Consider the following 22102-nt stretch of genomic DNA (forward strand, 5'->3'; position numbering starts at 1 on the left):
CGTTCATAGCAAACGCTAGAACCAGAGACGCACAAAAAACCGTTTCCCTAACGCTTCCATTCTTCCACGCGCATGTCTTTCCTTACGCTTGATACATAGGCTAGGCAGTCTGCTAACCACAGAAGCAAACCTCTCTGCCATACCTTTCCCCCAATCCATACACTTCCGCATGAACTGGCGTAGATGCAGTCGGACTCCACGGTCTACAGTGGGCCAGTATAAGTGCTACATCATATCCTTCCCCTTCCCCACATTGGTCTGCATTCTGACGTGGCAGGCGCCATTGTTGCCTAAAAATAGAAGATCACCAGCACTTATACACTGAGGGTGTCTGTTAGTCCCAAGCAGTCATTCAGTTGGTTCCTTGTGTAAGTGCAGCTGATCTGGCGATACTGGAGAAGCATCCACGGGCGGCCAATCAAGCTCAAGCTCAAGCAAGTTTTTTGTGTAATTGTAATTTGATGTTTATTCATAACGATAATATATTAGTAAAACTTCCATCGGGTCAATATAACATACCAATGACGCAATCAAGGAGGTGGGGTGATTATTGGTCAAATCTGGTCAAAGTGTGTTTTTCAATACGCAATATACCTACCTTTATATCGGAGTGTAGCAGATGTACCAACGTGTTCCCAGTGTTGGTCATGATGTAGTCAATACATTGATTAGTGATGTTCGCCGGTTCGTTGATAAACAAGTACGGGTATACGGTGAGGAACGAGCCCGACAACAGTACGGCTTTATCCCTTCGGATTATGTTGCTCAGTTCGTGAAGTATGTTTTCACATTTTGGGCGCTGAAAAGGACAAACGTTTTTGAATGAAAATAGAAAATTGCCTTATAATGTCAAGTATACCTTAACACACCAAGGAAGCAACATAGCCAAAATTATTTTGTAATATTTAGTCGCGAACTTCACCGGTCCACTAAACTGGAATGTCCGGCTAACCTGGAATTAATTAATATCGATGAACATAACATATACCTGAAATCCATCAAATAGTGATAAGTTCATACTTACATGATAGAGCGATTTTTGCAGCGACACTTCAAAGCAGCAATAATTCGTGGCACTGATCGCGATTATCAGCTTGATCATGTCGTGCCGGTACCAATGGAGCATTTCCAACGGCGTAACGCCATGATGTTCGCACATTTCTCCTGCAGCGAGGGTGGCCTCTCGTGAAACCTCCGACTCCCGGAGCATCAGGAAGAAGAACAACATTCGCAAGCAGTGCATCAAACGCTCTTCGCTAATGCCCTCACAGGTGGCAAATTTAACCACCATGTTCATCACAGCGGATTGGTAGTTGTAGTCCGGCTTCTTCAAGCTAAGTTTTACCGCTTGCAGCAGCTTATCGAGACAGGATTGGACGATTTTATCTTTCGTATGTTGTTCTAGAGTAGAACTCTGGAAAAATATTCGGAAATCAAAATTGATCGACTATCCTTCCCAAGTTATTTGGGTGTTATTTTTATATTATTATTGTGTCTTTTGATCGAATTTTTTGGGGTGATTTGAATGAATTTTTTTGCCAATTGTTGTTTTTGTGAGAATCTTTATTTCTGCTAAAAAAAAAGGTTTAAATGGCTCCTCTAAAAAAAATACAAATTAAGACTTAAGGTCGTTCTGACCAGAAAATTAGAACAGCTCGCAAAAATCAGTATGTTGATCGATTAAAAAATATCTTAATTAATGGACAGTATGAGGTACGTCAAATACACATGGAGATTAAGCATTCGAATGCTAAGTTTTTGTACATTACCGTAATCCGGGGGCAAATTTATCACTGGGGTGAATTTGATCAGGTCGGTACCGAATAGCATTTCCTTTCAAGGATGCTCAATGCTTCGTTGCCATCAAATACTTTCCATGTTTTCTAGTTTATAGATGTCCAATGATGATTTAAAGCCATTTAATTTTTATTAAGGTTAGTTTTGCATAGAAATATTTACAGTTTTTGAAGGTGTTAGCAATACTGTTGGAAATGTCGGTATTAAACAATCCGTTGGTGCTAAGCCAGCATGTAAACTTTGAGTGTTAAAAATGTTGCGAAAGCTTCAGTGTGAACTGCTGAACTCATTTTTGAAGTCGTACAGCATTGCAAAAATAGTTTTTTGCTCATAAAACCGTTTTATTGTTGACTAACGTGCTAATTTCAAGGGAAATTGCATACATTTAGGCGTTTTATGCAGATTTTCAAAGTTTAATTTTGCAATAAAATCATGATATACACGAGTTGTAAGAATTTTGACATCAATTTCAGATTCAGGAGACCTAAATTTAGTAGATAGGAAAATTTCACATTCTAAAATATGCTTTATTATATAGTGATCAATTTCGCCCCAAAGTGTCATTTTCAATTTTTGATATTAAAACTAATTTTATGAAATGTTAATTTTTTTTTCATAAAAAAATGATAACATAAACTGATAAAGATCAGTGAAGTACTGATTTTACCGAAATTTATTAGACATTTTTTGAATTCTAAGGGAAAATATGACAAAAAGTTGTGAAATAGTGATCAATTTGCCCCCGGATTACGGTACCTAAAATGTCCTACTATATGGGTTTCGCTGGTGGTCATTTCTAGGGTGTTTCATTGGCCACGAAGGACCTGAGTGGTCATTCACTTATTATTGAGCGAGATAGATAACGTACTCAATAAACTTGAAAGTTTGATCCGTCAAATGCAGGACTGATACGACTAAAAATAGTACGGGGTAACCTTAGGGAAGATTGGGTAACCGGTGGGAACTTTGGGCGTATGCTGACAGGGAAGGGGGGGGGGGGTTTGTTTCTGCAAATCTGGAGCGTCTGTACTCCATGTTAGGAGCGGCTCACAACAGCGTCTGTTCCCCATGTCAGGGGCGGCTAATCATCGTCCGAGTGCCAGAGAAAGACTCTAAGCTAAACTCAAACTAAACCGATCAACGAAAGAATGTGCAAGTTGAAAATCAAAGGCCGGTATTTCAACTTCAGCATCATAAACGTGCATAGCCCTCAGTCCGGAAGAACTGATGATGACAAGGACGTATTTTACGCGCAGCTCGAACGCTAATACGACCGCTGCCCAAGCTACGACGTTAAGATGATCATAGAAGATTTGAACGCTCAGGTTGGCCAGGATCAGGGATTGATACCGACGATTGGAAAGTTCAGCGCCCACCGGCTGACGAACGACAACGGAATCGGAAGTAGCGTTGCATAGCTCTGAGGAGCACATAAATGTACTGACGAGTCTCCAACCAAACCGTCTCACAGCGCATCGAAATCCTAGTGTGCTGTGCTAGCTGGAGGCTCACGAAAATTCTGAAAGCACGCGCTGGGTGATGGGCACCGGTGGGACTCCTCTCATGCGCTGCTCGGCGCTACAGCTCGCCAAAGGTATCCAAGTTGTGATACAACTGCTTAGTAACGAAGAGCCTCTACAACTATTTTTGACTCATCATGCAGGTGTCTAGATGGTTTACATGATATAATCGAAAATTCGTGATCCCAGAGTTACAATTTCGATCCTTGTTGAAAATTTTTGGCATCACTTCAATTGTTGCGCTGATATTTAAACAGCACATGTGACGGAGCGTATGAGACCGCATTGATTCACATCTCAGGAAAAACGAGGCACACCAAAAAAGGCCTCACAATATACAGCGCGCACGTGCGCTTTGCGAGCAATGAGGCTCCTGTACCTAAGTCTTCAGCACGTGCACAGTAACTCTAGCCCAGTGATGCTCAGGCTCATTTTTCAATCGCCTGTATTACTGATCGAAGATAGTTATCCGAATAGATCAGTGTGCAATTCATGATAACTTTAAGAGAAGTACTACCTTCTGACGAAAAATCGTACGAAGAATAAAGCAACCATCAACAACGCAGCCAAGAGCATCGTCGGGTACGTGGAAAAGAGGACATGTAACGATTTGTTCGACAAAAAATGCAGGAAGGTTTTGGAGGAGAAGGATACAGCGCGGGTTGCAATGCTGTAGCAAGAAACGCGACAAAACGTGGAGCGATATAAAAAAAAAACGAAATCAGCAAACCTGTCTATTTCAGGATAGAAAGCGCCGCCTGGAAGAAGCGGCATGTGAAGTAGCTGCATGGTTCACAAGAAACGCGAAAGTTCTACAAGAAGCTTAACGCATCCCGAAAAGGCTTCCTGCCGCGAGCCGAAATGTGCAGGGATAAGGATGGAAGCATCTTGACGGACGGACGTGAGGTGATTGAAAGGTGGAAGCACTACGACGTACACCTGAGTGGCACGGAGAACACAGGCGCTGAGGATCACGACAGCGGAGAAAGTGACTATGTCAGCACGGCGGATGAAGGAAACCAACCTGTTCCAACATTGAGGGAAGATAAGGATGCCATCAACCAACTCAAGAACAACAAGGCAGCTGGTAAGAAAGGTGTTGGAGCTGAACTCATCAAAAAGGGTTCGGAAGGGTGCGTTGGGCAGGGCATGTTGCAAGACTCCGGACAACAACCCTGCAAAGATGGTGTTCGCGTCGGAAGGACACTGCTATGGACCGAGTAAATTGCCGTAACATCGTTAACGCGGTTTTAGCAAACTAATTGATGTAACACCAAGTAAATAAATACATAATGAAGTGCCATACTAATACTTTTTACTTTTGCCTTCATTTTGCTTAACTGAGTATCTGAAATTATGTATTTGACCAGTATGTTTTGGATACCGTACTATAAAGTGACCAGACGTCCCGGATTATCCGGGACAGAGCAATTTTTAACTTGACTGTACAGCGTCAATACTTTTTATTTTAATTAACTTAGTATATAGTACATATCTTGGATTGAATATGAATGTAAATTGCACATCAAATATAGGCAGCACCTCGTTGGAAATGAGATCTGACAAGCGTCCCGGATTTTTTCCGGGACACATTACCGTACTATCAAAGTTAGACGCATTATCAAATATACCTAGATAGGCTAAACATAAAAATCTCTCACTGTTGTTCGTAGGCACGCTTAGGAGAGTCAAATTGGGCATTTCAGAGAGCCGAAGAAGTTGTAGGGTTGTGAAGGAGTATATGGAATTGTGACGGACTTAGGTTTCAGGTTGGCCAATTGCGCTGCAGAATCGTTACCCGTTCTGTGGCGTAGTTGGTTAACGCGCCCAGTCTAGCGTATTGGGAGTCGTGGGATAGAAGCCCACCAGAACGATTCCATTTTTTCTCACAGTTTTACATCTCAAGTTGTCTAAATTGACTTTTGTGTCCACGAACTTCAGATTTTTTTTCAAAACACCGTCGGCTGGTTTAAGCCTTAATAGTGCGGTACACAAATACTCTAGTTGCGTAAAGATATACAGTTTCACGGTAACTTCAAAGATCTTGTCCGAAAAGTAATTAAAAAAGGAGCCAAGAAGATAACAAACAGGATTCAATAAAAAAAAGAAACCAAACGGAATCAGGAGGTAAGGAATTATTGAGACGTTTGTCAAAAGTTTCCTTCAGGTATTATTTAGAAGATTTCTTCAGGATATCATTTAGTGATTTTTTTACGACCTTTCTAAGGAACTACTCCAAGAATTTCGTCCAAGTATTCAACTTGGATTTTTCTAAGGATAATCTCAGAAATTACTCTAGATAATCTAACAGGAGATCTTCCAAAAATAAAAGTACAGAAATTCATCAAGGAAGTCCTTAGTACTCTAGAAATTCTACCAATTCTTCTAAAGGATCACTCTAAGATTTACACCAACATTTTTGTTAATGAGTAGAATTCAACTAGAAATTTCTCCAAAGATGACTCCAAGGATTTCTTCAGATTTTCTCCAATGAGGATCAGAATTTATACATCATTTCAACCAATTATTTCTCTAATGAGACCTTCGTAGATTATTCCTCCCTAAATTAACAAAACATTCTTAGTGAATTTATCCAGATTTTTTTTCATTGATGTATTTAGGAAATTGTCAAGAACTTTTACTGGAAGTTCCAGAAAAATTCCAGCTGTACAAAATTTTCAGCCTCAAATAAGCACTTTTGAGTTCATGGTAATTTTTTGAAAATCTAGTTTCTTCCCATACTGCCATGAAATTCATACTTGGTATTCCATTTACTCATTGCCTACTTTTGTCGAATGTTGCAAATATGCAGTTATAGGCAGTGAAGCTTCTGTAGAAATTCCTCGTGATCTCTAATGATGTCGGATAAAATTCCTGGACTCTTGAGAGATTTTCTAGATAAATTGATAAGATAATTATTTAAAAAATATCGAATCTCGGGATAATATCATGTAGAAATTTCTGAAGACATTCGTCCAGGAAAAAATATCTGAATTAATTTGTGAAAGAATGATCGGAGGAATATCCGGACTAATTTCTATAGTATTCAGAGGTTGTCCATAAACCACGGGGTTATTCTTTAGGATTTTCATCACCCCCCTCACTCGTGGTCTTTCGCCCATGAACATAATCCATACAAAGACCGCGATCTTTCTTTGGCAAGACATTTCTGAAAGCACTGCATGAATAATTCTTGGCCAAATTAATCCAGGGATTCCTAAAAGAGTTCCTAAAATAATCCTTGAAGGTTTTTTTGGGGCGTCTTTGGGAAACTGGCTTCCTTGAAGCCAGGAAAATTAACTGGAACAAAAAGGCGCGTGAACTCTAGGAAGAATTTCTGTAGGGTTTTGTTGATTTCGAAATCTCTGAAACAAACTTTTGTGGATTTTCTTGGAAGAACTCAAATCTCATATATTAATTCTTAGAAATATTTTAGAAGCAACCCATGTGATCATTACTGAAGATAATAGTGTTGGAGTGTTTACTGAATTTACTGGAGCGAATTTTGGAGAAATTCCTTTAAGAATCTTTTACAAAATTGGTGAAGCAATTCTGGTGAGGGACACTAGAAGAATTTCTTAAGTGATCCATGACGAAGTTTTTGAAAGTACAGTGAAACCTCCATGAGTCGATATTGAAGGGACCATCGACTCATGGAAATATCGACCAATAGAACAGCAATCCTTTGGAAAGCTGCTTCTAGGGACCATCATAGTAACCATGAAATTTTGTTTTTAGTATGGTTCCATGAGTCGATATCGAGTCATGGAACATCGACTCATGGAGGTATCACTGTAGAAGATATAAATCGATGACTACCTGTAGTTTTTCCTAGAGAAATCTGAGAAGTAATTCAGGAATAACTGAAGGATTTATACTATTTAGACGTAGTTTATTTGACATTATGGCATAACGGGACCATATTGGATCGTGTCCTTCATTAAAATGTTCTGTTTTTCATATAAAATGGAGAAACTTAAAAGTAGATGGAGTACCGTGTACCTTTTAATTCCGCGGTACACGGTACTCCATCTACTTTTAAGTTTCTCTATTGAGATTCTGCTCAGAGGATTCGAACACTGATAAGAGACATATAAAATGATTAAATTGCATTTATTACTGCATCTCAGTGTTCCTATTTCTGCTCACGGTACACAAATACTAACATACTAAAATATGTATTACAGTCAACTCTCCTTAACTCGATATTGAAGGGACCATCGACTTAAAAAAATGCATTATAATACGAAAAATCCGTTTTTACGCTATATTGAATAATAAAAAGTTTCAAGAAACTCACCGTAACATAATCCATCAGAATGGGAAATGTTTTCGAGAACGTTATGGACGCATCTCCCGAATTGCACGTTATGAGATGACTCCAGGCTTTTATCAATCGTTCGCTGGTCACCAGCTCGGCGTTGTGCTTCAGCAAAATGGGCAACAGTTTAACCATTTCCACTTGTGTATCGCTGTCCTCAGATTGATAAAGCGTTTCCAGTGTATCGCCAGACAGCTCGAACAGAGCGTATTCATCGAGATTGTCGATGGTGAGACGAATACCATCGCTCTGGGCAAACAGTTCCTGCTTCTGGGAGGGGCTGGTCTGTGTGCTGGTGATGTCCTGCTCGTTGGCACTGGGTTTGCAGCGAAAACAGCGAATCTTCCGTCGTATGGTGCAATCGCGCCGGATTTCGAAAACTGAGAATGAGGCGGACTTCATGCAAAAGTGGAGAGCTAGATTCTGTATTGCGATGGGTCTTAATTCTGGTACGGTGAGCGATGGATTTAGGATCTCATTGACGAGTTGCGATGGCTTATACTTGAAGGAAAGCAGGATGTTAACATAGAAACGGTGGAGCATTCGTTTCTGGGCGAGGTCTTCCGAACGAACGATACTTTGTGTTATGTCCCAGAGGCTGTTCTTAAGGCCCTCAGCTACGGAATCGCTGATATTGGTTAAAGATAAGGCACATAATTGATCCAGTGATCTTGTTTTAAGTGTGTTAACATCACAGCCACTCTTAAGCAGATCGTAGTACTTTTTCTTCAAATTATTTGGAATTTCTTTGTGGTCGGCTGATTTGGAATCGTTGGCGAATGGTAATAGCAGCCATTCGCAAATCTGTTTCTGGAAGTCTACGTCCAGAGATCCAAAGTCTTTTAGGAGAGTGGCATCGAAGCATACATCCAGCAAGAGAAGTACAATATCAGAGGTAAAATTTATCTCACTCAAAACTTGAAAAATCGTGTTTAGGAAAGATTGGAAGTCTCCGCCGAATGCTAGAAGATAGGTCGTTTTGTTACTCTCTTTTTGCAACCAACACGTAAAGTTGTACAAGACATTAGCTGCAAGATGCACGATTTTCTGGCATAAATAAATCCTTTGCATTTTGTTTGAGCTGTTGTCTTCCTCTTGGATAATGTCTAGAGCTCTGTTCCAGAAATGACTTCGTTGCAGTGTCAGCGAATCACCTAAATCTTTGTTAGTGATAAGCTCACTTGTGATGGGAATTTCCAGGAGATTCAGAAGATCGGGGAACTGACAGGATAAGGTAAATACATCGTCGTAGATGTCGTTGACCATGTTTACACCAAACTGGTTCTGGACAGCTTTCATAAACTTGCTGATTTCTTCCAATAGTTTCAACTTAAGATCTTCAGCATCCTTCTTGATGGTCATTACGTTCTTGATGATCTTCATTGAACATTGGAACAACTTTTGCTTCAGTTCGGATGGATTACGATCGTACTTTAAAGCATTCAATTTGCTGTAAAAGTCCACAAGAGCGGTCTTAAATTGTTCCAACGATCTCAGACGAACAATTTCACTGCTAAGCCATCGATTAAATCGTTCGAGGGTAGTTTCAGCTACCGACAGCACTTCTAAAACCAGATGTTCTAAATTCAGAGTAAAAACCGTGCACAGTTTGAGAAACTGTCCAAAAAACATGACGCAAAGCGTTTTCTCATCCAACGATCCATTGACAAGGGTCGACATGACTATCTTGGCTGAACGCTCGCGAAGTCTTTGGTTCGTTGAATCGTCAACCAGGCTCACAACTTGACTCAGCACATGCAGACAAACCTCCGTTATCGTAACCTTCGTCACGCTGCTTTGGATCACTATTGGAGCAAAATCGCAGGAACAATTCAACTTCTCGAAATAATGTTGAGGCATCTGGAAGTGTTCTAGCTTTATCTCCTTATCAGGTTCAAAGGAGTTAAGTGCATCCAGAATATCCAAGTATTTTTCTGTTGCTTCATAAAGGAACCAAACTTGCTTAACGAAGCTTGCCGAGAGAATCGCTTTCTGAAGCAAAACGTTGCTTTCCTTGATGCTGAAATGTGAAAAAATCATAGTTTCACTACATTAATTTATACCAATGATAAATTTAGTGATTAATCCCTTAACACTCAAGGTGTCTGTAGAGCACCATCGCTTTTCGACAAATCTAACATAAACTGATTTAGTTCGATATTGTAACGTAGGTATTGGATCACTATTATAAGGTTATAAGAATACTTATACATTCTAGTTGTTGATCCAACAGTGATAAACAATCAAATAACTATTAATTTACAATAAAAACTTTTTTTTACGATTTCGAGAAATTTAGACGATTTGTTTTGTTTACGCAAATTTTGTTTAATTTTTTTTCTATCCAAAACATTGAAATAAGGGTTAGGGGTTACTGATTAAATGGATTAGAAATCCACTTTACCATGATTGAGGATCTGATTTTTGATTATAATTTAAGAATCCATGAATAATGATTGTGATAAATGATTAACCTAAAGTATGATTAATGATTATGATTATGAACAATTTTACTGATTAACATTTATGTGCCTAACGTTAAAATTGACATTTTTTTAAATTTCAGAATAATGTTTGGCATCCGTTTTTCACATAATTCTAATTGTTTTTGAGACTACGATTATTCGAAAACTATGGTATACTGGAGTGATACCCTGCATCAATAATTTGGTATCCACTTTATTATCGAGTTGCAGACATATTAAACTTCTTTATTTTGCAACCAAGCGTTAAGGAGAACGGTTCAAGAGCTTTGGATGACTTGACCATATGCCAGTTTGTTTCGGATCACCGTTTTCAGGGAAAAGTGGCCTCTACCGCCAATATTAAAACCTAGCTTGCGGCATATCAAATTTCATAATTTTACAACCAATTCTTAACAAGATAGTTCTTGTTGGTGGCCATTAGAATGTCGATTTTATAAATCTAGCTATCTAGGTAAAGATGCCACTAAAAAATGGTTTAAGAGTTTTTGAATTACTTAGCTAGATGCTGGTGAGTTCTGGTCATTTGGATTCCCGGTGATTTGCCAATATTTGATTGTATAACATTTTCCTCAAGGCCCACGACTAAAAAGTAACTTTAACCTTGTGCATTGGAGTAGTTATTGGCCAATCGATATTGTAAAATAAACTATTACTGCGTAGAGAAAAAAAATCTGAATTATCTGAAGCTTCCAAACTTTTGAAAATGAACAACGACATACCAAAGACAAATTAAAGACCTTCATGTCCCTTGCAAATGTCCAACATTTTATGGCTTATGAGGTAATCTAGAATGCCGTGAAAAGTGTACTGCGATGTGTCAAACTTGGGTACCTTTTGCACTACCGAGGGACCAAATGCAGTACTAGAAGTGGTACCCAATCTGAGCCCGAGTGCGACGGACCTGGACATACGACAGCTAAAATTTCATGATTTTCGATCCAAAACCGGTTACGGTGTGGATGGCGTTTTTGAATACGCTCCACGTTTTGTTTCGGTTCCGCGTTTTTTCTTAATTCGGCCGATGGTGCTACGCCTCCCGGAAAATGTTTCAAAATCGTGCTGTTGCTAATGGTGCTACGCCACCCGGGAAGTGTTGCTATGTGAAATTATAGTAGAGGATGTTTTATTACATTTTCCGTTATTCACGATTCCGCATACATTAGCTGATGCTACGCAAACTACAATCCAGTTCTAAATTTAGACACCGAATGCCCTCAAAATTGAACGTTATAATTAGCGCTCTGTGCGATGGCACCAATGAAAAAGCTACATAAAATAGTGATTTATGAATTTTATTTATTTATTCACCGTCTTCGACATTATATCGTACAGACTGCATAACTTAACCTAAACCTTCCACAAAATCAACGGTTGTACGTACAATATCTAAACACACGAAATCAACATAGTCTTTTAACATTATCATCAAAGAAAGCAGAACATAAATTCAGTAAACATTAAACTCGATCACATAACAAATCTATTATCAGCGAACGATTCATGCAGGTTTCCAAGTCTCATTGAATCGAGAAACAAACTCCCGAAACTTCACTCCTTTTGGCCAGGTAGCAGCAGTCATTGCAGTTATTTTCCAACGCACGCTTATCCAACACAACCTTGAAAGACACGTAGTCCAGCGTATTGATGTTTCTCGATTTCGGCATTAGTTTAACGACATCTAAGCAGTTCGACAACGGAGCACCAAGTTGCTGTGATACCATAGAGCTGATGTCGTCTTTAGTTGCGCATTTGTGTATATTAGTTAAATACAATGAAAACACATCATCGTCGGGCATATCGGTAGTCGATTCCAAGCTTTCATCTCGTTTTGTGGTGCACCCTATTTCATTTGTCCCATCGAAGAGATTGAGCGATGAGATGGGCGTTGAACAATGATGCGGAGTTGCAAAATTAGGCTTCTGTACGATTTTCGAAAGTGTGCAAACAATATCTTTAACAGTGTTCCTCAGCTCGTTTAAATCTTCCACAACGGACCTCGGCGGCGTATCGGTATTGGTCGCCACATCTGTAGAATTTCTTTCCCACATTCGGCAGAATACTTTCATGCAAGGGTTGCAGAGCCATATGATGTTGCTCGACAATGCACACAAATTAGCTTCGGTCAAGTCAACACATTTTGCGTGGAATGATTTTGCACACATTCCCTCACACACCGTGTACAAGTCTGCATACACATCGATAACAAGAGAACACTTTCCGCAGCAAGGATCCATTTTGCACTCACTGTCGGATGTGATACTGATTCAGACGAATAATTCCTTTACGGTTTTATCGCCAGTAGGTTTTATAAACCTATTGAACTCGTTCAATGCCGGATCGGATCAATGTTTATCACACAGAATAACGACACTTTTTAGTTTTAAAGGCTACAGGTCTTCAATTTTTCGCGACAGAATTTCACACGATTAGCGATTGGAGAATCAACACGCACACACGAATATGTGATTGATGAATTAAATTGATTGATTTAAAATTACGCACATGGGATCAAATCAAAGACCTCCATTTTACTTGCAGTTTTGCTCAAAATTTCATGGCACGTAAGGAAATAGAACAAAATCTAGAATGCCGTGAAAAGTGTACTGCGATCTGTCAAACTTGGGTAGCTTTTGCAGTTCAAAGGGATCAAATGCAGTACTAGAAGTAGTACCGTAGTACCCAATCTAAAGCCGAGTGGGACGGATCAAATGAAAAATGTCGTGCAATACGAAACTGTGAAAAAAGATGGCATGGTGTAGCCACAGACAAACAGACGTAACACTGACGAAATTTCCATCGACCACTCATTTAACGATCATTCCAAATTCGCTATGTTACCGTGACATGCTCTATTACCGTGAGGTTAAAAAAACTCAAGTTTCAATCGGTCAGATAAAAATAACGTATGATTATTTTCAAGTCTTTCATGTTTTATATAGCAGACCGTTTTGTATACTTTGCATAAAAAATATGATTTGAACCATTTTTAAAATTTTAACCATAGTTACAGTTGATGTTGTTAAACATACTAGTGTTCCAAATACCGTGCATCTGACCCCGACTGCCGGGTCACATTTTGAAAAATCTCTCAATCGAACGAACGAAGCGCATCAAAAATAAAACTTTTATATCAAACAACGTATTGAGGTTTGCATGATTGATTCGGGAAATAAAATATATATTTCACTTCGCCATTTTGGAATTATAACTGAAACACGGTATTTGGAACACATAAGCAACCGTGCCCTAATACCGTGTATTGGCACCAGGCGATTACATTCTAACATTATTTTTGTTTGTTTGTGTGTGCAACTTTAGTTCAGGTTTGTCATGGCTTTCTAAATACTACTTAATGTGCTAACGTTTGTGACAATCATTTAGAAAAATAAATAATATAATATGCTAGAAATCCACATAATTCTAAAATACACGGTATTAGGCAACACACGGAATTAGAGCAGGTCACGGTATTGCAATTTTAGAGATAACTTTCCGTTCTACGGTTGAACAAAAAGCTACCGCAGCAGTCACATTACTGATTTTCACAAAGCATCATCGATCGGCTGCGATGATAGCTTGGAAACCACGATGATAACTGTTGTTTTAGGTTGTTTTTCAAAGTTTTGGATTCAACTAGCATACTTTGATTAGATGTTTTTGTTCAATGATACAATGATTGTCAAGCCTGCCGGTAGAACTTTGACAGCTGCGGTAGAACTTGGCGGCTACCGCAGAACGGAAAATTTTCAAAAGAACCGTAATACAAATCTCACAACCAGAGGCGCGTGCATCGTTTTTCTTCGCGTTTGACGTTCCACTCTACCGCCATCTGCCGGTCTTGTTGCACGAAACACCTTTTCGTGCAACATGCTCACCAGATGATGAGGGTGTAAACTGGGCAATGGATTTTGAAGAAATTTGTTCTAAGTGTTACGTCTGTTTATCTGTGGAGTAACGATGAACGCAGAGTTTATGAATGGAGAGTTGCGCGAAGAGTGAAACCAAATCTACCTATCGAACTGTCAAACCGTCTACCTATCGAGCAGGCCAGCAAAACAGATAGGGGCTATTTTCGAAGACGAAGAAGAACAACCATTCAAAGAAGTCTCTTCGCGCAACTCTCCATTCATAGACTCTGGATGAACGGATGCGCGACGTGAAATGGGAATTACCTGAGACGAGACTCGCGGAGACGGTCTTCTTTTTCTGCGATTGCTGAGTTTTTTTCTTATTCCACTCAGTGTTTATATCAATCTTGCGCAAGCCGTTCAAGCTCTCACATGATCATCTCAGCAAAAACTATTGAGTTTGCATCACACCGAAGCACAAACGGCATTTTGAGTAAAATTTCATGCCAGCAAACGTAGCAGACATTATAAATAACTAGTATTGTGTTTAGATTTATCAGCATCTTTGGAAAAACTGCTCCTCTCACTGAGGTTTTACAAAATAGTTTATTTTGTATACAATACTTTTCACTTTTTCAGCCATAGAAACGAAGGGCTGCATTTGAAGTTTCGTGACAGCCGAATCTGGGCTGCATATGACGTTGATATTTTTCCTCTTCGCGAGTCTCTTTTAGGGAACTACCACAGCCTAGATGGTTTTCGTTAAGATTGTTTTGAGTATTATGCTTACAAAATAAACTTAATACTCGCCGGTTCTAAACACAACATCTTTTGAACTGGAAGTGTGTTTGCATTATCATTATACATTTGATAACGGTAACGCATACATAAGGGGCTTATTGTTAGTGAAAGTTACTTCTGAATGGACGTGTCCCTCCAGCCATTATAAAATGGGTTACTTCTAATTAATCTTTATTCTAGGATGGTTGGGAATAAACTGAATATTTTTCACAGTTGTTGATGATTTATAAATAAACAGGTTGCTAAGGTACACAACTGGTAGCTAGGGTTGCGGCTGGTGGTAATCATCGACTGCTTTGTTAGTGGCTAACATTCCTCCCTTCTTATTTCCAGAACATATACGGCTCAAATCTGGACGGCATCCGGATCACTCTCTGTGGCCGGATTGATGGTAGTTCTGGAACGGGATTTGCTGGTGGCTGGCCTTCTTATTCATGCCTCGGTTCTGGTTGATTGGTTTGGATGCGACCGCGTTCAGGAACATCTTGAGTTGAATTAAGCTTGGACTTCTCGGTTGGGAACTGCTGGCACCACTTGCACTTCGATTCGTGGTTGGATGCTGTACAGTTCATCTTGAGGATTGGAGTCCAAACATATCCACCAGGATACCCAGTGGTGTTGAATCCGCCGCTCTGATTGTTGCTTCACTGGAACGATGCTTGAGCTAGTTGGAGTGGGATCCGATGAGCTTTTTCCGTCCATGCCAATCGTTCAGTAGCATGTTGTGGTTAACCCTACCGTTGAGCTCGATAATAACGCCCGAAGCCCACTGCCACTTGGTGTTGCTGCGGTAGACCTTTGTGTAGACCATGGTAGACCATGTCGTCTTTTCGGAAGTCACGAGGAGTTGCGCCATGCTTCCGATTGTTCTGTTCGTCCTGGCGTTGATTGAGGAGCACTGTCTTGGGTTGGTCGTGGTGGAGGAGATCGATAACCGTCTTCATGTTGCGTCCAAACATTAGAAGTGATGGAAGGCGTCTACCACTATGAGGAAGTGCAGACCGTTGATATCTATATGAATACGCTCCCAGGGAGATTGAGCGAGCGGCCACGACTGTAGTAAAGCCTTGGACGGTATCTCCGAATGTGTTGCACAGCTTTCACATTTCTTGACGAAATCAGCAATGTTGTCATCGAACATTCAACAGCTTTTATCCGCTCCATTACCGGATGTCCTTGATTCAGTTGCTTGAACATACGCTGAAGAAAAAAATCCGGGATCACCAAACAGTTGGACATTATGATGCAGCCCATTACTACCGATAGTGCGTCTGATGACGCAATGGCCGAAGAACGGGCGAACTTCAGGACTTGTTGAAGAATTGGGCACAGGAGGGCAACGTCGCGCACCGACTTGAATGTTACTGGTAGCGTACTGATGGCTTCTTGGAATGAATTTTGATGCCGTCTTTCAGCTAGATTGAGCCGATGATGAAATTCTCCTCCGGTTTAACGTAACTGTCGATTAGGAGGGACAGAACGTCGGCGTATCCAAACCGCTTTGTGGACACGTACTTGATGTTGAAATTGTAGTACAGAAGCGTCAGGACCCAATGTTGGAGTCGCTTGGCCGTATGAACCGGTATTACCTTCTTCTGTCCGATTATCCTGATGCTGATTCGTCTGGAGGGTGAACTTGCGTCCTAGCAGCATGTGATGGAATTTCGTTACGGCAAACACCAGCGCAAGACCTTTTTTCTCGATCTGTCCATAATTTGCCTCCGCGGGGATGAGTCAGCGGGAAGCATGTGCGACAGCTTTGACCGAGCCATCGGGATGTAGTAGGCAGGCACTGATTCCGGACTGCGAGGAGTCGGTAGCAATGATGATGTCCAATGTAGGATCGTAGTGCATCAACAGCAAATCCGACTGGAGTACCTCCTTGAAGACGTTGGAATAGTGCGTTGAGAATCTTGTGGTGCTCCTCTTCGGTTTTGCTGTAGACGAAGATGTCGTCCAGAAATGTGCACACTCCTTCGAGATCAGCAACCATGCTGTTCATCAACTGCTGGAAGACCCAGGGAGCAGATTTTACACCTGGTTGGGTTTCGGGGCAACATTCAGTCCGGTTGAATAATCAGCACAGATTCGAACTTTATCTCCTGGCTTCTTCACTACGACGATCGGGGCCGCCCACTAAGAGAAATCCGCTGGCGTGATTATTCCCAGCGAATGAAGTATGTCCAGCTCCGCATCAATCTTCTCCATGGACGTGAAAGGAGCTAGGCGCTTCGACTTGAAAACTTGAATGTTTGGCATCGGGTTTAAGATAGAGTCGGACCTTCATCGTCTTGCAGTGTCCGAGCCCGGGTAGAGAAGAATTGCAAAAGAATAACAAAACTTACCATGAAAATAGAATATTTGAATAGCAAAATTTGTTCGTGGTTTGTTTGAAATAAGATTTGATTTGATTTTCTTTATTATAGAGGCTTTCAGCCTTAGGCGGGTTCACCTCTTCTTTGAAATAAGAGATAAAATAACAAAAATAATAACTGAGTTTATATGGCATAAAAACTAAATAATATCATATTTTGCCATTGTAATAACAATATAATAGCAAAAATATAGGCAACCATAAAAACAATAGGGGGAGATCCCCCAGTACCGGACACTTAAGCCACTAAATTCATAATTCGAAAATCATTGATTTTATGGGCTCGTGTTATTCATTTATGATAAATATTATCATTTTTATAGTGTACAAAAATAAACTTGAAAATATAAATATGAATTTTGACATTGCATTTTGATGATGTATTTTAGTACCAAATTGATCGATCTTGAAAGGTGGCACCCAATACCGGACACGATCTGGAAATGCTTCGAATTCTGTAAATTTGAACATCATTGAATGTGTACACTATAGAAATAGTTTATAATTACCAATTCAATGCATTTGCAACATTTACAAGAAAAATTTGAGTTTTTCGTAGTTTGCAAGATGCTTATAAAAAACCTCTTTCATATATGATGAAAAATAGCACATTTTACGATGTTGTTCTGAATGTTCATTATTCTTAATTTTATTGCATGTTTGATACCATGATCGACGGAACCCATGAAAAATGAAAGTATTCTGAGACACTGATGCAATAATTACAAAGATATCATATAACAAATCAAGCTGTCCGAAACTGAGGGACAGGAGGTGCTTAACCAAAATTGTAATTTGTCCATATTTAGTTCAATTATGATCCAAAGTATTTTTTTATATTCAAAATAATTACTAAATAGGCTCAAAATTAATGGGATACGTCAACTTTTTAACGATTTTCAAACTTTTCTACTTCTTTAAAAAGGCATGCATATTTCAAGGATGTGTTATTCTACGCAAACATTAGTCTACATAACAGCTTTCTTTTCTACTAATACACCATATTGGTTGGACCAATATGTTTCAATGTTTCGACTTTGTCCGGTATTGGGTGCTGTCCGGCACTGGGGGATCTCCCCCTATATGTTATTATTTAGATATTGATAACAACATAATAACTTTAATAAGCTATTCACGAGTAAATCAAAATAATGCTAATTTTAGTTCTTTGACATTAATATCTAAATTGATTAAAAAATAAACTTTTTGCTTTCCTGCAAAAAAAAAATATCTTACGAATTGTAAAATGAACTATTATGGCAAAATTTGATGTTGGTTTGTTCTCATGAATTATTTAAATGAAGTTTTTAAATATCAAAATAATGACATATTTTACTGTGATGGCGATATTTGTTATTCTTTAGATATTTAATGTTTTTTTTTTAGTATTTTTGCACAAATAACAAATTTTACCGTGATAGTATATTTCGTTGTTGATTAGTTATTACATGACTTTCAAGTATAACATACCAATGACAAATTGTGCTATGATTCTCGCATACTCTGAGATAACGCCCTAAAAGCCATTGGTAACCATGTGTGTAGCTCGTTGTTTCTGAGCAAGTGAAGGAATAAACATCCAAACCAACATCACTGGTAGGTAGATAATGATTCTTTCTTCACCATAGAGTTGTTAACCAACGTGTAAATGCATTCAAATGCTCACAAACAATGAGCTACACACATGGTTACCAATGGCTTTTAGGGCGAGATCATAAGTTATACGAGGATTGTATGTTTTGCTATTGATGAGATATTTATATCACATATGAATAACGTAATGGTTAAACTAGATATGATTGCGAAATTTGTTCTTGTTTTACCATTATTTTGCTATTTACCTCTACCCGGGAGGCCTTGCTTGAACACTTCGGGATACGCAGCTTTGTACATACCATTGGATTTGATTGATTTGACCAGCGGCAACGTGGAACTGGTTGCAGATTGCAGATAGTGGGGTCCCCCGGATATACTTCTTAAGCATTTATAACGCGGAAATTTTTACTTTTACTTCACTTTTAAATTTCAGAAGAATGATTCTCATCATAAGTGACACCGTTTAAATATGGGGGATCAAAAATTTCAAAATTCATATGAAAGGAAATTCATACGAAAACGCCTGGAAGGATAAATGGAAAAAATAAGGTAGGAATTCTTGTAGTCATGGAAAAATCACTAAACGAATTTCTTCAAAAGCTCTGAAATAAATCTTTGGAAGATCTCATTTATAACAACTTAGGAAATCGATGGAAGAATTGGTCAACAAAATAGCTGAAGGAAATCCTGAGGTATTTATTGACTCATTTGGAAATTACTGGAAGTAGGTAGAAGTCTTTGAGTACTCAATGAGAGAATTGATGGAGGGAATCACTTTAAGAATTTCTGGAGAGATCTCAAAACGAGTTTCTGAAAATATGCGAGAAGGAATCTCTAAAGCAATCACTAGCAGAATTCCCAAAGTTTTTCCTCGAGGAATCTGAGAAGAAATTTGATGAAGAAATAGTGAAATTGTAGCGTAATAGTCTAAAGAGTCTCTGGAATCTCTCAAATTTTGCAGCAGGATTCACTGTAAGGAGAATACGGGAAACAGTGACTTTAGAGTCCATTAAGGTAAGAAAAGAACCTAAAGACTTTTCGTTACAAATATACTTGCATTAAAAGATACCAAATTACTAAAAGGAGGCCTACTACCAGCCCTGAAATAGTGACCAAGTCACACGCTACCAGTCCTGGTTAATCATTATTCACTTAAAAATGAGGTTTAATCATAATTAATACCTTAGCTTACACAGTAATCATCAAATCCTTAATCATAGTAAAACTTTTAAATAATCATCGCTATCCGTTAATCATTACGCCCTGATTAATTCTAAAGGTGTTCAGTACTTACTTGAAGAAATCCTCAACGGAAGCGATGTGAAGCAAATGATTGATCAGCCAAAAGTTGCACGCCTGAATCGGATCCCGTTCGCCGGGTGTGGCCAAAAGACAGGACGGAAACAGTCCCGGATTTTCGTAGGTCAGATCCCGCCGGATCATGTCCAGGATCTTCTCCAGGTACGAGCTGCGTTTGCTCACCTTGTCGATAAGTGTCGTTATCAGGGTTTCCCACACGGCGTCGGATTTGTTCCGTTCCTGTTTCGATGGGGCCACTGTGGCTTTCCCGCAGTCCACGGTTGATTCTTCTTCGTCCATGGCGGTGTGGTTTCCGGTATTTTCACGACGATAGCCTTCTATCGTAACCAGAGATGTAACGAACACTTCAAACACTACCGAATTTCTAAATTAACTATAATATTTCCACAAAAATCAAGAAATTCGACAAAACCGGCATCTGAATCTAATCACACTGTTTACTTCAAATAAACAAAAACACAGCGCGCGAAATAAATCGAGCAAATCGTTCGTTTCCTCGTTCGACGTTTCGTCGGGGCCGTGTTGACGGTAGTATGATGAAGCGTACAGGGCTGCCAGATGCTTTATGTTCATTCGAGAGGGATTCGCGATCAGGGCGGAAATTACGAATCAACAACAATGAGAATTTTTTCTTGCATTTTGTGCATGAAATGCCACAGTTCGAGAGCTTTCTTTGCCAAGGTTGCCATTTAGTATATGTATATTCTGTGGCAAGTACGATGATACTCTATGCACAGGAAAATCAAGGGAATTTCTATTGGAGAGCAGGTACATCAGGGTGTGTGATGTCTATGGGTAAGAATTGTAGTGGTAACGCTTAGCGAATAATATTGTAAATATGTTTATTTTTTTTCCTGTGTTGGATGTATAATCACTGCGACCATACACGCAAAAAAAATTGTGCGGTAACAACTACCATTTTAGGGGGTTAACTTAAGCGCTCGCACCGGCAATTTTCAGCAGACCAGAAATGCGCTTGATTTTACCATGTCTGTTGTCGAAATCAGATTGTAGTAAATTATTTCTGTCAAATGTACCAGTAATGTGGTGGGATGTACCGTAAACATAGTAAATTGGTCAGAAATTCCATGGTAGTTTCAAGAATGGGCGTAGTCAGCTAAAATAGTATTTTTTACCACAGAATTTTTTCCCGTGTATGTTTATTTACCCAGACATGAAATAAAAAAGAGGAGCTGGCTAGCTGCGATATCAGTCAGTAGCCTGCGGTTTGAAAGGTAGTCTGGTTGTTTTTGTGTAGTTTTTTTTTTCAACCATTTCCATCACGAAAAGGTCCTGGACCGACCGGAAATCGAACCCAGACACCTTTAGCATGACTTTGCTTTATATCCGCGGCTACCCGGATAAAAAATACAATACAAAAACAATATGACGTATTGTAAAAATACTATTCAGAAGATTGTAAATCCAATACAGTATATTGTAAAATTACAATTAAATTATTGTACAATATATTGTTTTCAACAGTTCACTGTTTGGTATATGAGGTTTTTCCAATATAATGTATGGGTTGTTAAGTATCGTAACAATACAAATATTGACATTTTCTCATATATAAATATTGAAAATACAATACGATGTATTGTTTTGAATGCTTCAATGAACTGCATTTTAATTGGTTGTGAAATGTATAGAATTTGCATGTATTTTGCATGTATTGTCCCCCAACTTACCGGATATTCGTGGCAACAGTAGCAAAACAATGTTAACTACTATAGAAGTAAAGATATTTATCATGGTGGTATTCGTGCTTTGAAAAATCATAGCTAATGTCAAGTGTCTTCTACAAAACTATTTATTTTTACTTTTTACACATTTTCACCCAACATTTCTTGCTTTCTGAACTTGTTTTGTTTACTTCTTTCAGTCAAGCTGCATAGAAAAAAAAAGCAACAGTTGTGTTACACGAAAATAGGAATTTGGTCTAAATTGTAAGGTATAAAATCTATAAAAAACAATACAGTGTTCTGTTACAATATATTAAACTGTTTTTGAATTGTATATTCAAATAAGAATAATGT

General features: G+C 39.0%; 1 protein-coding gene across 1 annotated transcript in view; it reads right to left on the minus strand.

The window, feature by feature from the left end:
* Nucleotides 1–20587, minus strand: part of LOC5572856 (serine/threonine-protein kinase ATR) — a 36449-nt gene extending 15862 nt beyond the window's left edge. Inside the window, exons 1-5 of the mRNA XM_021855441.1 lie at nt 20038–20587; nt 7618–9658; nt 1025–1414; nt 860–952; nt 599–799 (exon numbers count right to left, since the gene is read on the minus strand). Of these exons, the coding sequence (XP_021711133.1) occupies nt 599–799; nt 860–952; nt 1025–1414; nt 7618–9658; nt 20038–20342 (3030 nt within the window). The 5' untranslated portion in view covers nt 20343–20587. The remainder of the gene's footprint in view (nt 1–598; nt 800–859; nt 953–1024; nt 1415–7617; nt 9659–20037) is intronic.
* Nucleotides 20588–22102: the final 1515 nt, after the last annotated feature.

Source organism: Aedes aegypti, chromosome 3 (genome assembly GCF_002204515.2).
Source record: "Aedes aegypti strain LVP_AGWG chromosome 3, AaegL5.0 Primary Assembly, whole genome shotgun sequence".
NCBI lineage: Eukaryota > Metazoa > Arthropoda > Insecta > Diptera > Culicidae > Aedes > Aedes aegypti.